The sequence below is a fragment of the Rousettus aegyptiacus genome, unplaced genomic scaffold (genome assembly GCF_014176215.1).
Source record: "Rousettus aegyptiacus isolate mRouAeg1 unplaced genomic scaffold, mRouAeg1.p scaffold_m13_p_3, whole genome shotgun sequence".
Taxonomy (NCBI): Eukaryota; Metazoa; Chordata; class Mammalia; order Chiroptera; family Pteropodidae; genus Rousettus; species Rousettus aegyptiacus.
The window spans coordinates 136546600-136563180 of NW_023416306.1; the positions used below are offsets into that span (position 1 = coordinate 136546600).

A 16581-nucleotide genomic window follows, 5' to 3' on the forward strand; every position below is an offset into this window, starting at 1 on the left:
GCTAACTGGATTATTCGCCAGCCACCGGCTCCCTCAAGGTAGTGTTCACTCACTGCTGCCCACTATTAAAGCTCCCTGATGTGGACTGCCCAACCCTAACAGAGAGCCTATGGTCACTTCTTCTTCCACCCCAATCCCAACAATGCACACTATCCATCTGCCACCCACTGACAGCTACCCTGAGGCTTACTGGCCACAAATGTGGACCTCTGCTGACTGCCTGCTTCTGAGCTCCCCTTGGCTGGGCTCCTCTCATGCATCCAGCCTGCTCTCAGATGTCGATGCCTTGCTCCAATGAGGTAGTGGGTGGAATGCCAGATGTCTCCAGGAGGACCATTCCTTCTGCTACTAGGGACCCAGACTTGTAATCAATAGATTCCATTGTGTGATGACGAAAGTCCATATAACTGTCCTATTGCACAGTTTACTTTGAAAGTTGAGGCAAATCTTGTTTGCTTTCTGGAAGGTATAGATTCTATCTTCCAATTAAACAATACATTATGCTTCTGTATGACCTCTCTGACCACCTTGTCTAAAATTTCAACCCCCAACTCTAGTACTCCCTACCCTTTTTATTATTTATTTATTTTTCTTAGCACTTATTACTTATATACTGGATAGTTTACTTACTTATTTTGCTTATCGTTTATCCCTCCTGGTAGAATATAAACCCCATGAGGGCAGGGATTTTGATTTATTTGATTATGCCTAGCCCCAAAGAAATTCCTGCCCCAGAGGAGTCACCTAACAAATATGGTAAATGAAGGATTGGGTGCTGAATGAAGGGGTATGCCCACTCTTTGCCAGGGAGGCCGCTAGCCACCCTAGGCTATGGGCATCCTGCCCCTTGTCTAGCCATTTCATCATAGCCCTAGGAGCCAGGGTTATCGGCTTTCTGCTCCCCACATGGCACAGCACTCACCTTTAGCTTGTGCTCATGCTCCTTGTTGACGCGTGCAAGCAGCTGGGCTTTCCTTCTGTTGAGGGCGTCGATGAGGGCGTCACACTGGGCCACCAGGCAGGCCTCAAACTCCACGCTGTTCTCCTGCATGACAGGAGAGCACACTTCTCAGCCACAAGATGCCTGGGCACCTTGGGTGGCCAGAGAAAACAGAGCTGCCCCACGCATTTGTGGGGTGGAGATCCCTGCTGACAGGGATGAAGAGGAACTCTGTGCAAAGTGCGCATTCGGCATCTTAAAAATAGCTGGAAAAATTTCATTCTACGGTGGTAGTGTTTTGCTTTAAATTTAGATCAAAAAGGATAAATATTACTCAACAAACTTATGTATATCAAAAGGAAATTGTCTCCAAAGTTTGATGTATAGTAAATAAAATAAAGCCTTGTTTGCACAGTTGGACATGAACCCTTCTGAAAGCTGGGGTACGTCCAGCTGTGTATGGTGGAAGGTGGCATTCAGAGAAATGCTGGTTGACCAAGGGAGTGGGGTATTGTTGAGGTTTAAGAGATAAAAAAAATCAGTAAATTCAGGGGAAGAAAGAAAAAGGAAGATGGCAACAGTCTTCAATATTAAACAATCATCCCATGACAATGGAAGTTTATAAGAATAATCATGGGCAAAAGCACTCGCTCTTTTCATTAAGGAAAGTGAAGTGAACACAGGTAGGCTGTAAAAGTCAGACGTGAACCAATAACTTGAAGAGGAAGGGTAATCATTTTCTAAATGAATGATAGCTTCTCCGTGATGTTCAAATTGAATGCTGAATCTAAATTTTTAAATTGATCTAAATCTGTACTTGCCACAGAATTTAAGTGATTTTTCTCACTAAATTATAAGCATCCATTAAAGGTAATCCTTTCATCAAGTTACATATATAATCTGAAAACCTTGTAATTTACATCAAATGAAAGCTAAATACTCACATAGCACTAAAAAAAAAAAAAAAAATAGCAGCACCCAACTGAGTAAACCGTAAACTTCTGGGGGCTGGCAAGGAAGAAAGAGCTTAGCCTATCAAATTTTAATTTATTCCCAAAGTCATAAAGAATTGTGTGTCTCTCTAAAGAAAAGGATCTACTGATAAGTATTTGGTAACTTTTCAAATGCCAGGCCTTCTTCCTATAAGGCATGCATTAGGAATCACTTCAGCGATGACTTCTACAAATGTTAAGTTTTGACTTTCATGGCAATTGCTTTGTGTTCTCAGAGAAATCTCCTGAAAAACATCATTTAAGGGCTCTCTATATCCCATGCAGGGCAATTTTGGGAGGGAGCAGGGAGCTTTCTCCTCATTGGCTCTGATTTAGACCAGAAAGAATGCTTTGCTCTGATGAAGAGACAGGAACAGAGGCAAGCCTGGGGCAAAGAAGGGACTGACTGATAACCTCTATGGAAAACAGAAGGAAGTGTACAACTGTTAGCTATAATGGAATCAAAAGCTTTAACATGGGCATGCATGACAACGACAACAAAAAAAGGCAAAAGAAATCAGCGTGAGGTGCCTTGAAAGGCTGCTTTACATTTAAAAAGCCATTTCTGCCTTGACATGGGTTAAATATTAACTCAGAGAGACACTTTACTGGGAGGCCAGAGCTAAGATTTCTGTGAGGCAAAGCTCAAAACATAAGAATGGTAGAGTGCAAAAAAGTCATTCTTTTAGCATCTTATACAGTTTATGGATTCTCCTCTTTAGCTATAGTGGAAAATTCACAAGCTTCCAAATACTGGCTGGTCTCTCGATCATTGTGTCTAGTTTAAGCAATCTGAAATTGTAGTCACCAGGAGATCATGGATGAAAAATATTTAAGTATCTAAATAGAGGAGAAGCATTACTATGAGGTAGGCAGGAAGGAAAGAAGGAGGGAAAAGGAAGGAGGAAAGGAAAGAAAAAGGAAGGGAGGAAGAAAAAAAAGAGAAAGCATGACCTGTTTGTTACCATCAGATAAGATATAATTATTGCAAGGTGCTTTGGAAACTATATATTTAAAAAAAAAACCACTCAACAATAATGACTCTGAATTCACAAAGAAATAGGCCTCTTTCTAAATATACGGTAGTGCAGAATTAGGACCTTTGTGTGGAAGATACAAACCACTTGGAAAACCAGGCTTTTTTTCTGGCTTGTTGGCATATGTAACCATCTCAAGAACAGGTATGTTCCAAGTGGGTCCATATGTGTGTTTGTATGTATTAGAAGAGATAGAGCATAAAAAAGTAAATAGGAACTTCCCCACAACACATAAAAGTAAAAGAGAAGAAACAGACAAACTCTCCACCACGCAGTTTCATCTTAACCATGGGGTTTGCTCTCTGCTTCAGGTGCTGTCGGTACCTGGATCTGCTGGACCATGTTGCGCAGCTGCACCAGAAACTCTTTGGCTTCTTTGGCCCTGTCCGACAGCCCGTTCAGTGCCTGAGAGAGCTGGCTCTGCAAAAGAAGAAGAAAACCATGGTGTTATCATCACATGAAGTAGCAACAAGACCACACAGGGCCATGTTGACCTGAGACCCGAGAGTCCTCAGCCTCCTAGATTCCTCTTATCTGGGTTGGGGCACTTATCTGACATTCATACATCTAGATACTAGTAACATAGGTGTCTAGATACCTTTCTCCCCTGGAGCAGTAAAGACTTCCAGCCATTGAAGTCAAAGGCTCTCATCGGCTGATATTTGCTTGGAATTTTCTCATCTCATCAAGTAATTCAGCAATAATTTATTCAATGCATATTATTTGCCAAGAATTGAAAAACAAAACAAAACAAAACAATAACACGGAGTCAGAAGATTGGATAATTAGCAACATTATTTAGCCCGAAGGCTAAATAATTGGTCTGGGTTTGTGCAGAAAGAATAAAGATTCAAGAACAGGATGAAGGAGGGAAGGAAGCATCACAGGTGTGATGCTCTGGGTCCATTTAAATGAAAGACAGGTACAAAGGGCACCACAACATTCTTCCTCATCAATATCATCCTTCTCCCAAGTACAGCCCTATTGCCCTAAGTCTTCTCTACACCAGCATCCTAAACAAAGGTGTACGTTTTTGTGATTTCCTAGCTGCACCTTCCATGTGGGAATGCACTTCTGCTGGGTGGGCCACACGTCAGGGGAAGCACTTGCATTCTCAGCCTCCCTGTCTGTTGCAGCAGCCATAGGACATGCTGCTGATTGACAAGACCTAAGTGGAAGGTGGCTGGGGCTTCAGGGGAGGGGGTAGGAACTGGGTCTGAGAAAGCCTCTGCTTTTTTTTTGCTAACATAGGACCAGCGTGGCTGTTGCATTCCTCTTCTCTTTTGTTCCTAACTCTATGGCAAATGTCTTGTGAGTCACATGAGGAGAAGACGACATGATAAGGGAGCAGGGGTGGAAAGAGAAAGAGCCCGAGTTCCAATGGCATCTTTGAGCAGCTGAACAAGCACTTGAAGTCTCCTACCACTAGGCTTCTCATGATGTGCAGTGAACTAACTCCTCATGAAGTCCCTATACTGGAGTTTTCCATTACTTGCAGGCACTATCATTGTACTTGATACAAAACTCCATGTCCTAGCAGTTTGGGCATATCCTTCCATCAGGTCCATGGATCAGCCCTGTAAATTTACACTAGAACACTGTAGATGCAAACTACAGAGACAAACTCCCTTTCCCACATGCTTTCTTTGAAAACTAAAGCCCACACTCCTCCTTGCCAACACAATGCTGCATCTACTCTTTCCTTTCAATAAAAAGACAGAATCTTAAAATTATATCTCTTGGTCCTATGAATGTTATTCTCTTAATATTTGCACTATTAAACAGAAAGTTGGGCACTCAGTCTTTTTAGAATATGCATGCAAATGCTTGGCGTAAGCAATGTGGGGTGGTAGAAAGAACACAGGCTTGGAAGCATGCAAATTTTGGTTGTCCCTTATAAGTGTGACCTTGAGAAAGTTACCCTCTGCCTGAATTACTCCAATGGACAAAATGGGAATAATAATAATAATATTTTGTAGTTGGGTTATTGTGAAGGTTAGCGTATTCATCAATGTGAAAGCTCCTGATAGATAATGGTAGTGGTTAAGGGAATTATTCTGTATTCATAAATGCTGCCAGTTACCGGCTGTTCAACCTTTTACACGTAGTTTTACTCATCTACAAAATGAGAAGAACACTGCTATTCTTGGGTGTCGTGGGCACTGCATGATATATCATATCTAAAGCCTAGAATTCTGCTGGCGCCTGGCGCATGCTTAATACATGTTGGCTGTTATTTTAATTCCTGCTCACAAATACCTGCTGACTGACCGGGGTCATCTGAAGGGGAGATTTCTGGAATGGGATCTGTTGGAGAATATCCTGTACCACCTGTGCTCTGATCTATGTACTCAAGACTCTGGGAGGCTGGACCAACACAGCTAAGATAAAGCACAAAAAGCGCCTACACTTGCTGAAACGGTTGCTCATTCATTACTAGTTCCTAGCTGCACTATAATTTGGGGTAAATGTTTTCCCCTCAAGAACTTTTCCCAGGAGCTCTGGGGATGAAGGAAAGAGGGTCTCACTTGGAAGAGTAGGCAATAATATGTGAGCCATATTCTGAAGGAGAAGTCCTTTCATTGTTACTTTAAAATTCAAAGCCCTTCTTTTTCTGAATGAGCAAAAGCTGGTTTGGCTACTACAGTTTTCTTCTATTATAACATATACCTTAGTAGTATTTGGAGGCTGGAGTACAGAAGCCAAATTTATTCAGTTACACAGAACTGAAGGTACCTAATTTCTTGTATTCTAGCCTTGCAACTAATTGTTTGTATAATGTAAGTCAGACCTGACCCCCACAGAGAATTGTTGGCCATGTGCTTTTATATACTTGAAAAAAATTATTTTATAGTCAATAGAGTGCTGGTCTTATCCATCTTTTAGGATTTTATATGACAAAGCAATAAGTGAACTGCAGAAATCTATTTATTTGCAGATTTTTCTCCTTGCGTCTATGTTCAGTCCCAAGAATGCCTTCTACCTGGCAAATGAGTGTTCTGGTATTTGATACACAACTGCATTATAAGATAAAGATCTAGAAACCTTTCTCTTAAGCTTTGCTAACTTTCAGAAATTGAGCAGGAGACAATGAAAAATCCTGGAGACTACTTATCACTAGAAAATGCACAAATATGTGTGTTGCTTTTATAGGATAATCTTTTGATCACATTTATAAACAACATCTAATGTAGAAGGACATTATTATTGATTGATTTTGTTTCCCAGAAGCGTTGAAATTTCTGTTTTGTGCTAACAGTGATGTTCTGTATTCAGGACCACAGAGCAGCCCTGTAAATTTATCTCAGAACATCGAAGATGTGAATATTGAGTGTGTGTTTCCATTACGGCATCTTGGCTGTACCTGCCATTAAATAAAAGCTGTTTATAATGCCTTAGCAACGACATTCTGATTTCTTGGGTATTTGTTTTCCAATTTACTGAAAAGGTGTCATGGTCAGAAAGAGAATGAGAGTCGGAAATGATGTGGCCAGAGAAGCACTGACAAATTTCCTGTCAAGAGCTCAGAGCATGCTCCGAATAACCAAGACCTCCCAGAAAGATGCCAAGTTGTCGGGAGCTTGAGAAAAGAGAAATGAGAACTGTGCTTCCTCAACCTCTCATCTCCTGCTTTCCCCCTCCAGCTTCCACCTGGACTGGTTCTCTTCACCTCCCAAAGGATAGAATGTTACAGGGGATTAGGAGCTCAATCTGGGAGCGCCTGTGGGGGATATTTCAGAACCTGATATTATTTAGGTTCGGCAAACAGGTAATGGAATTTTATGCATCCTAACCCATGCGTCCACCCAGGTTTCGAGCATGCCCTGACAAAGATAGGGTCTCCTTTCCTTTCCCTGCTGTGAACGTGATTTATACATCATTCCCTCAACCCCAATTTACTACTATTAGGTGGAGACAAATTGGGGCAAATGGAAGGAAGCCTCCGAGCTGTCTGGGATCTCAAGGCACAACCTTGCTGCTTCCCGGGGCAGCTCTGTTATAATGCATGCTGCTCAGAACTGCAGCCCATCCTACTTTCTCCCAAGGTACCAACACAAAACACAGCAGCATAGTGACAACCCATGCAATGTGATTCTGAAGGAAGATCTGCCTGCCTCCCCAGGAAAATAATAAGTTTTCTTGAAGAAATACTGATTTTTGAGTCACTACTTTACTGACATTATATAACTAAAAAGTAAAAGCAAGAAATTCTAATAGTTACAATATATTGGCTATTTCTTATAACTCTGATGGGTGGTTCGAATGTGTATCTTATTTAATCCCAATCACCGCCCTGCCATTTCGCAGAGGCCCAGGGAGGATATACTTGAGTTTAGGTTTGACCACTCACATGTGGAGGAGATGGAGCACAAAGTCATGCTCTTTGCTTCAGCCTCCCAAAGAAGTGAACTCTTCCCCCACCCATGCACAAAGGAACAAAACAACCCATGGTAAGAGCATGCAAACCAAAGAAGGTGAGTTGATGAGAGGATTATGATTGATTATGAGGGAATTTGATTATGCTTAATAATTAGACAATATATAAACCATAACATGGCTAGTTAACCTATGAAATGTTTAACCTCTTTTTTCTGCATAAAGTTTTTTTTTTGGTAAATATGAAAAGGATCTCTGTTAAAGGGAGGGGTCTCATGGGAAAGGTGAGAAGCTTTGGATTGGGGTCCAATGCTGGATTTATCATCTACTGACCTAAGAGCCTGGGAGGAACTTGGGCTGAATGTGGAATGAGGTAAATAATGAGAATTCACTGACTGACTATTACTTGAGGAAGCTTTGAGCTGAGATGCCCAAGGGGCCCAATTCTCCTAGCCGAAACTACTATTCTTCCTGCTGCACCCTTCCTGCCCCCACAAAGCGATCATTGCTCGGGTTTATCTGGTGGTGGAAGTTCCTGGATCTACCCCAGCCCCAGCTCACTGTAGTTAGATGGGAAGGAAGCCTCCGAGGCTGGCCTGCCTGGAAATGCCACCCTGTCACGAAGCCCAGCAGTAGGGCTGGGGCAGGGAACAGGTTGTGACTTGCCACCTGAGCACCCGAGCCTGGGAACTGTGTGGCCCTGTGTCTGAGAATGTGTGAAATTGTATATGTGTTTCTATGTGTATACACGTGTGCGAGTGTGAGTATCAGTACAGAGTGTGTAAGCGTGTAAGAATATGCGAGACTATGTGAATGTGTGTGTATGAGAGTGCTCATCAGTGGAGTATGGGGAAGCTCCTGGCTTTGGATAAGGCTGGTATGAGAGGGCTCTCGGGGTTGGGATTTGGTCCCCTAAACTGCTATTTATTTCTTATTGGTTGTGACAAAGAATCTCTCTGTGGCCAAACTCTAGCCAGGCTCCTCTGAGCTGTCTTCTCAATGAGGCCTCAACTTTGGCCTATAAAGACTTGCACAAAATATTACCATAGTTTCTAACAGTTCAAGGCCACATCCCTGGGATGACATTAGCCCCACTTTAAAGTGCCTGTCTGAGAAAACTCAAGGCTGCCAAAAGATAAGTGCCACTTAAGAAATCCAGATGAGTGTCACACGGGCCAACCCCTCCCTCCCACTTTTTGTAATTTTTCACTTCTCTGACTCCACTGAGTTCTTGCCCACCCCATTCTACTCTTTCATTCTCCCTTTAAAACACCTGGTCACCTCTGTACAAATTGAAGTTGATTTCGGTTCATGCTGGATTCTATTCCCTATTACAGTAGTATATTACTGATAAAAATCTGTCCTTACCACTTTAGCGTCTGCTTTGTTTATCTTTGACAGTGGCAAACCCTGGCTCTGACCTAGCAAGAGCTGCGGGAATCCCTGGGCAATGAGGGGACCGTGCGGCAGGCCAGGTTAACTTTAAAGGTAAGTAAGGAAGCACATCACTAGCAAATCCAAGTTCCACTGCCTAAGCTGGCACATCTCTCATATACGAAACAAACCTCAGCATTTTCACTGTGAACCTGACTCTATAAGTTGTGCGGAAGACAGGAAGAAAGAAGACACTCTATACTTTTAATCTAATACCATTACACGTAATTCCCTTTCTTACTCCTCAGTGCTAGGCCTGTATACAGAAGCACACATTCGTACCCACAGCTAATGCATAATGCCATTTACCTCCTTTTAAAGATAACAATTCAAATCCAAACATTCTGTTTCAGTCACTTGTTAAAACCATAAATACTTTCCAGAAATGCCATTATTTCATTAGATAGTAGCAAATGAATGAGGTAGATAGGGTACTGGGATCAATATAGCACTGGGGTTAAGAGGACAGACTTTAAGGTCAGATGGACTTAGGTTTAAACTCCAGCCTTTTACTAGCCTTTTACCATGGACATGTTACCTAACTGTAGTAGATACTGTGGGGCTCTGCCCAGATCCCCTTTTAAAAGCAGAATCATCCTTCTTCCAGCTGCTGGGAATGTCACTGTTGACAGATTACACTAGGAATTGCTTTCGCTGTGCCTCCTTCCAGGGTGTCCTATGAGTGACTGCTGGGGGCGCCTTGCCTGAATTTGAGAATAACCCTACAGGGCCATCCCAGTTCCAGAACTCCCTGAAGGGCTCACTGAGGCCACCGCAGGCCACTGCTTTTCTTCTATCAATCCTGGCCTTCTCATTTCCTCACATGTGGATCTATTGGGACCATTCAGCAACTAACCATCCCTACACAACTCTCTGAGTCTGTGTGCAGGAAATCCAATCTAAAATACTAAAGTTTCTAGCCTTCAGTTTCCTCATCTGCAACATGGGGTTAATAATAATACCTATAATCACAGGACCACGGTGAGGATTATGTGAAATCATATATATAAAGTTCTTCTACACAACACCTGGCACGTTGTAAACATTTAGTAAGTAGTATTATTTTCACAATAATAACTATGTTAAAATATACACATATATCATTAAAACACTCTTGTCATACCACATGTCCCAATTTGAAATTTGGTTAATTACAAATACTCAGACAGTGGGGTAGATTGTTGTATTTTTCACAACTACTTGCTCCCCATTTTGCCACATGACTTGCAGGGCCTCCTGTAGATGGAGTGTGTGTCCCTGCTCCATTGTTGTCCTTGGCCATGTGATTTGCTTTGGCCTAAAGAGGCACTGTGATTTTTCTGCTAGCTCTTTATCTCCTCCTTTTTGTCACATGAAGCCAGTGGTGTGTTGATAAACGGGCTCTCAAAAAAAATAAAATAAAATAAAAATAAAAATAAATAAATAAATAAATAAATAAATAAATAAATAAATACCCATAGTTGATTTTAGGCTACCAAAACAACATGACTGAATTTGGAGTTGGGAAGAGATGTGCACCATCAACTCTTTTGAGCTATGAGCTGGAATGAGCCAGGTCAGCGTATCCCACGCAGTGTTTATGAGCCTCAGTAAGTAGACATGTAGGACAGATCTTCAGACAACCTCCTATGATATTAATATAAACAAGAAATAAACCTTAGTTTTATAAGCCACTGAGATGCTAGGGTTGTTATGCAGCAAAACTAATACAGGTAACAATGGTAATTTTTCCCTTCATGACTTATTAATTTAATAAATTCATGGGGTTTTTCTAATGAAGTAGAGGAAGCCTAAAATATTATAACAACCAGCAAACAGAAAATATAGCTCCCTACCTCTTAGGGAAAATGAGAAGTATCTGCTTTCCTAGCAAGGCCTAGCTAGTTTGGGCCAGAGTCTGAATCCCAGAGATATTCTAAGCAGCCTTTAAAGTCCACCAAACTTAAGATATTTCTCTGTCTTAAAAGGGAAACTCTTAAACTGGAGATGCAAATCACCATGGCAGGTATTTTTCAGCAATGAGATAGAGGAGCCACTTTTAGCTTCACAGCATAGGAAAATAAAACTGTTGCCCTCACCCAAAGTTCATAGTTTCTTAGGAGAAAATTGATTTGCCATGTCTCTATGGCTTTTGCTTAGAGTGCTGGAGGCTGTAAAAGAATTCATGCAGCGATTGTGGTTGAAGGCATGAAACTTTAATAAAGTGGCAGGCCTACTACCCAAGGCTCTGTCAAGAGAGCACGCCTTTCTATGGATATTCTGAACCGGGATATGTGTGTTGTTATGCAGTTACTAAGTATTTACAGCCGAGGATCAAAAATATGCCTTTCTTGGGCTAAGCCTTTATGTAAATATTGGATTTCACATCCTGGAGATGGAACTGGTTAGATTTCCTTTGTGCAAATGCTGCCTTTTCACTGGAGAATTCTAGGGCCCCGACCAGCAGGCTCCGAGTCCCTTTCCAGAAGGCTGTTTCTCTACCGATCCCTCTGGCTGCCTTTTACATTCACGGTTTATGGTCCACCATGTTCTTCCAGGTGGTATAGAATTCTGCTTTGTCCTCTGCTACCAGAGAACAGTTTTAGGATATGATTTGAGATCTATACATTTTCATTTCTCTAAAGTATGTAAGCACCTCAGATAGAAACTCTCAGTTCTACAAATAAAAGCTTTTCACTAAATAGCTAAAAACATGCTCTTAGAAATACATGTGATAAAGTGAAAGAAATCACTGAACTATTTTTTTCATATACTATACTTTTACTGTGCTCTTTCGAGACTTGGGTGTTAAATGCCAAATCGAAAATGACTTCTTATTCATCCCCTCAAATTTCCAGTAATAAGAACTAAATAGCTAGTATGAGCAAGACTTTCTATTTGTTTTTAAGAAATAACTTCTTACCTTTTATTTTAAAAGCAAAACATGCTCATTTCAGAAAAATTAGGAAAAAAAAAGACTTAAAAGAAGAGAAAAATAAAACCCTTGATCTCACTAGGGATACACTATTAATAACCTTGATAATGAACCCTGAAAACCTTATATAAATTTATAGGCAGATATGTATGTCTCTATATAATGTATATCAACAAAACAGATCATGATATATACCCACTGCTTTCTTAAAATCTACTCTTTCCACTTAATATGTTATAAATATTTTTCCATCTGGCTAAATATACTAGTACTTCCTTTTTAGTAGCTATCTAACACTAATAAAATTTGCTATGTGGTAGGCACTGTTTACATTGTTTTACATATGTTAACTCATCTTTTCTCACAAAATAAACCAGCAAAGGTGAGCATTATTATTTTTCAAATTTTTATAGGGGATAGAATTAAGGCAAGGGAGGTTAAGTGGTCCAATGTCATAAAGCTGTTAAAAAGCAGCGCAAGGATTCAAATCAGGAAGTCTCTGGCCAGAATCCATGCTATTAACTGCTAAACTGTAGAGTAACCCACTGTGTAGGTACAGCATAATTTATTTAACTAATCTTCTGTTTTAGGACATTTAGTTTCCATCTTGTTGCAAAGAGTGGAAATGAAATTCATGTAGTAAATATCTGAACACATTCTTGATTATTCCCATTTCCAGAAGTGAAATTTCTTGATCAAAAACTTTCAAGATTTAGAGGGTTTTTAAAATCATGTTATCAAAATGTCCCTGTGAGTGGTCATTCAATTTACGCTTCTGCTGAAGGTGATGAGAGTGATACTTGCCTGTATATCTCCCTCCAAATATTATGATTCGTATTTGCTTTTATAATTTGATAGGCAAAAAAAATGAAATCTTGTTTTTTAAATCTGCATTTTAAAATTATGAGGGTGGTGGGGATGTTTTAAGCTTCTTGTTGACCTTTTCCTAGTTAAGGTATAAGTTCTCATTGGTATTATTTGTAAAGCACTTGAAAATGGTCCTAGCTTATAGTGTTTGTTAAACAAATTAGTTTCTTCCCATGGCTGATAACTGTGGACCAGGCTGGCCTCACTACATGTTGTTTACCAAGAAAGCCTTAGGGTCTCAAAATAGGAAAACGATCTGGAAAATTCAGGCGGTCTGTTGGAGAGGAAGTGAAAAGTCAAATAGATTACTAGTTAGTTTTAGAAGATTATGGTCAGAAAGTCTGGTTCACAAAAATCTCCACTCTTTAAAATTTAAAATGTAATCATTTTGTGGACAGATGCATGTACATAATAGCTTCTGGTAAATATTCAATGGGTATAAGAGTATATTCTCTTCTAATAGGAGAAGAGATACATAATATAAAAATAATATTCATAGTATTATGTAATACATTTGTAAACAATTAAACTTTTTAATTGGGTTATTCAGAAACCCTGTATTTTTCTTTATTATTTGTCTACTGGATTTATAATATTCTAAAATAAACAGGTGATCTAATTTCCCACAAGCATTGTACTTTAATCATGTTCTCTGTTATTTCTAGGCATTTTGGTTTCTGTAACCTGTGCCTTTGTTATTCACATATCTTTGTGCATTCATTGTTTTAACATTAGATCTTATCCTTCTATATGTCACTTCTTTTGGCCTTGAACTCCATTTCATTTGATACTATTATGCTTACCTCTCTCTCTCTTTCTAGTATAACTTGGCTCATCTTTTATTTTAACTCATTCTGTTGGTTTTTTTTATCATAGAGAAATTTGAGCTACTCAAATTTATTGTGTTAATTGACATAGTTGGCTTTATTTCATCAATACTATTTACATATCTATTCATCTTGTTTTTTAAATTTTTGTGGCTTTATCACATTTCTTTCAATATCTTAATCCCACTCAATAAGTAATTTGGATTTTTGCTATGGTTTTCCATTTTTCAAGCTGTTACCTTCCCATCTTTCATCACTTGTGAACCTAAATTTGTCCATTACTAAGTCAAAGTTAACTAACGATTTTGATTCTCCTACTTCACCACATTCTTCAGTATGCTTCACTTAATATTTAATATCCTTTATAAATTAAAAAATGCCATTCTAAATAATCCCTAGATCAAAATGGAAATTAAAACCGAGTCTGTAAATTATCTAGATAGAGGAGAAACAGTTCATGAAAATATATTAGAAAATATATTGCTTTTTAAAATATATATTTGGTTAGCTAGGAAATCCAAATATTCTTTATAACATTGTTCCCACTAGAAATACTGTTCTTAGGTGAAACTTGAAAAACCAGGAACATTTTTTCCCTTCTCCCTATCCTATACCAATTAGACCCAGAATAGAATCCTTCCAACCCCTTATATACTTTCAAAGCTAAACCACAATGGTAACCAGATCAAGAATGAAAATGGTGGCTTTTTCGCACTTAAGTGCTTATAGCTAGGATGGCTCTGGCAGACTGTTCTCATGTTATTGACATTCAATAATTTCAGAGTGTCTTTTTTTTTTCATTATTAACTTATGAATTTCATAGCAAGATATAACAGTCTCTCTCTTTTAAAAATATTTTTCATAATATCAAAGAATAGACCATAGGAAACAACCCTGCATCTTAGATTGAAGTCACAAGTTTCCTTTACATTTTACTGGGAGGCAAATACAACTTGTGGCATTACTATAAATTGCTCAGCCTTTGAGACACCTTGGGAGGGATAAAAGCCACACTTGTGGCACCTACACTATCAAGCAGCATTAAAAAATGTTCACATCGAGGGAGTACCTCTGCCTCGGCAGCATCACTGAGAGCAGGGCTCAGCCACTAGAATCAGAATGACCAGGTTCAATCCTCAGTATAGATTCTGTTCCTTGATATAGTAGGCAAGATAATGGACCCCAAAGTTGTCCATACCCTAGTCCTTGGAGCCTGTGAATATGTTACCTCACATGGCGAAAGAAACTGCAGATATGATTAAGGTTATGGACCTTGAGATGAGAACATTATCCTGGATTATCTGGATAAGACTATTCTAATCAAATGCATCCTTAAAAGTAGAGGACCTTCTGAGCTGTAGTCAATGAGAGAGAGATATGACCACGGAAAGATTAACGAAGTCATATTGCTGGCTCTGAAGTTGGCCATAAGCGAATGAATGCAGGAAGCCTCTAGAAGATGGAAAAGGCAAGGAAATGAATTTTCTCCTGGAGCATCCAAAAGGGATCAACCCTGGGTATTGGGTTCCTATCCTATAAAACTATAAGGTAAAAAAATCTGTTGTTTTAAGTCACAAAATTATTGGTAAGAGAAACCTAGTACACTTGAGAAGGCAGTCAATAAGAGCTGGATATTTACTTCCTTTGGCCAGATGGCTTCACCTTACATTTTGTAAATCTGTTTAGAATTGCATCTTCTGCTCTCCCTTTGAAGTACAGGAGCTTTAAAAGGATGGTAAAATGTTCCCAAAGAATAAAAAGAATCTGACCGATTACAATCTGTGGACACATTTCAAGGTTAAGTGAAAGAACAAGAATCGGCTATTCAGCTCTTTTTCATACACATGTGAAGTATTTAAGGCAGCTAAACGCCTGATAAACTAGAAATTTTGTGAGATTAAACTGGCCCAACAGCGCTGTAGCTAATCCCAAGAGAGTGAAGCTTCCCTATCAGGCTGGAGAAAGCTATTGAATTTCAATGACTTCTTTAAAATAGGGACAGGGAAGAGATTTTCGGTCTCTTCAGAGTAGGTGGCTGTTCATTTTAGGAGGTTAAACTAAAGTGTGTTTGGGTAGCAAAGAGTTCCTTTTCTGTTTTGGTCATTAGCTTATGGTTACCCTGAAATTTCAGCTTACTCGAACTTTTATTTATCTCAGAAAAGTGACATTTTTTCAAAGGCATGGAGTCATTAGAGGGTGGGAAATGTTAATCACAATTTTGAATTTTAATTCTGACCTCAGGACCCCACTGCCATGTTGATGCTACCATCCACACACAGCTTCTTTAAAAACAGAGGGCACGCAAAGGGTGACCACTACACACCTGCTAGACTGACAAGCCTGAGTGCTGGTGAGAATGAGGAGAATCACACATTGTTAGTGGGAATTAAAATGGTAAAACCACTGGGAAAATGGGCACTTTCTAGTAAGGTTAAATATGCACCCACCTACATGACAGCAAAGGTCTACAAAAGACTTGATAAAATGTTCATGGCAACTTTATAATAGCCCAAATGTCTATCAACAACATGGCTAAATAAATTGCATATATTTATACAAGGGACTACTGCTTAGTGATAAAAAAAAAAGTATAAGTTAATGATATATGTGAAACATAAATGAACTTTTAAAACATTATGTTGAGAAAAAGAATCCAGACAAGAAAAGTATATATTGTATTTATGTAAAGATTAAGAACAGGCAGAACTAACCTATGATGATAGAGGTAGAAAAACTGGTAACCTTTAGAAATGGGGAGATTAACTGGGAAGTGTTGTGATGAAATTCTCTGAGGTAGTTACATGTTCCATATCTTGATCTGGGTGGCAGTTATATGTCTGTATATATACATATGGACAAATATAAATGGAGGTTTACTGAGCTGTATATTTGACACATGTTATTTGTATATTTTACTGTGTATATTTTATTTATGTATTTTATTGTAGATGATGTATGCTTTTTAAAACTTTGATACTTGACATTGGGAGTCCTCCGCTCAGAGGCCATTGCTGCCTCAGACGAAGACCATCATCTCCCCTGGTCTTGTTGTCATTTTTCTCCTGTTGCAGATACCCAGAGCATCTGGAATCCAGTTACATGGCAACTGCCGACTCTGCTCTGTGAGCTCTTTCACAACAATATAAATTTAAATTTAAAGATGTGTCTGGCTGATAGTCCTTGAGGAGGAAAT

At 39.4% G+C, this 16581-nt stretch overlaps 1 protein-coding gene across 9 annotated transcripts in view; it reads right to left on the reverse strand.

The window, feature by feature from the left end:
* Positions 1-16581, reverse strand: part of TRIM9 (tripartite motif containing 9) — a 99698-nt gene that overhangs the window by 44154 nt on the left and 38963 nt on the right. For all 9 annotated transcript variants that reach the window (XM_036239218.1, XM_036239225.1, XM_036239219.1 and 6 more), the window contains exons 2-3: positions 3294-3389; positions 923-1045 (exon numbers count right to left, since the gene is read on the reverse strand). In XM_036239218.1, the coding sequence (XP_036095111.1) occupies positions 923-1045; positions 3294-3389 (219 nt within the window). The remainder of the gene's footprint in view (positions 1-922; positions 1046-3293; positions 3390-16581) is intronic.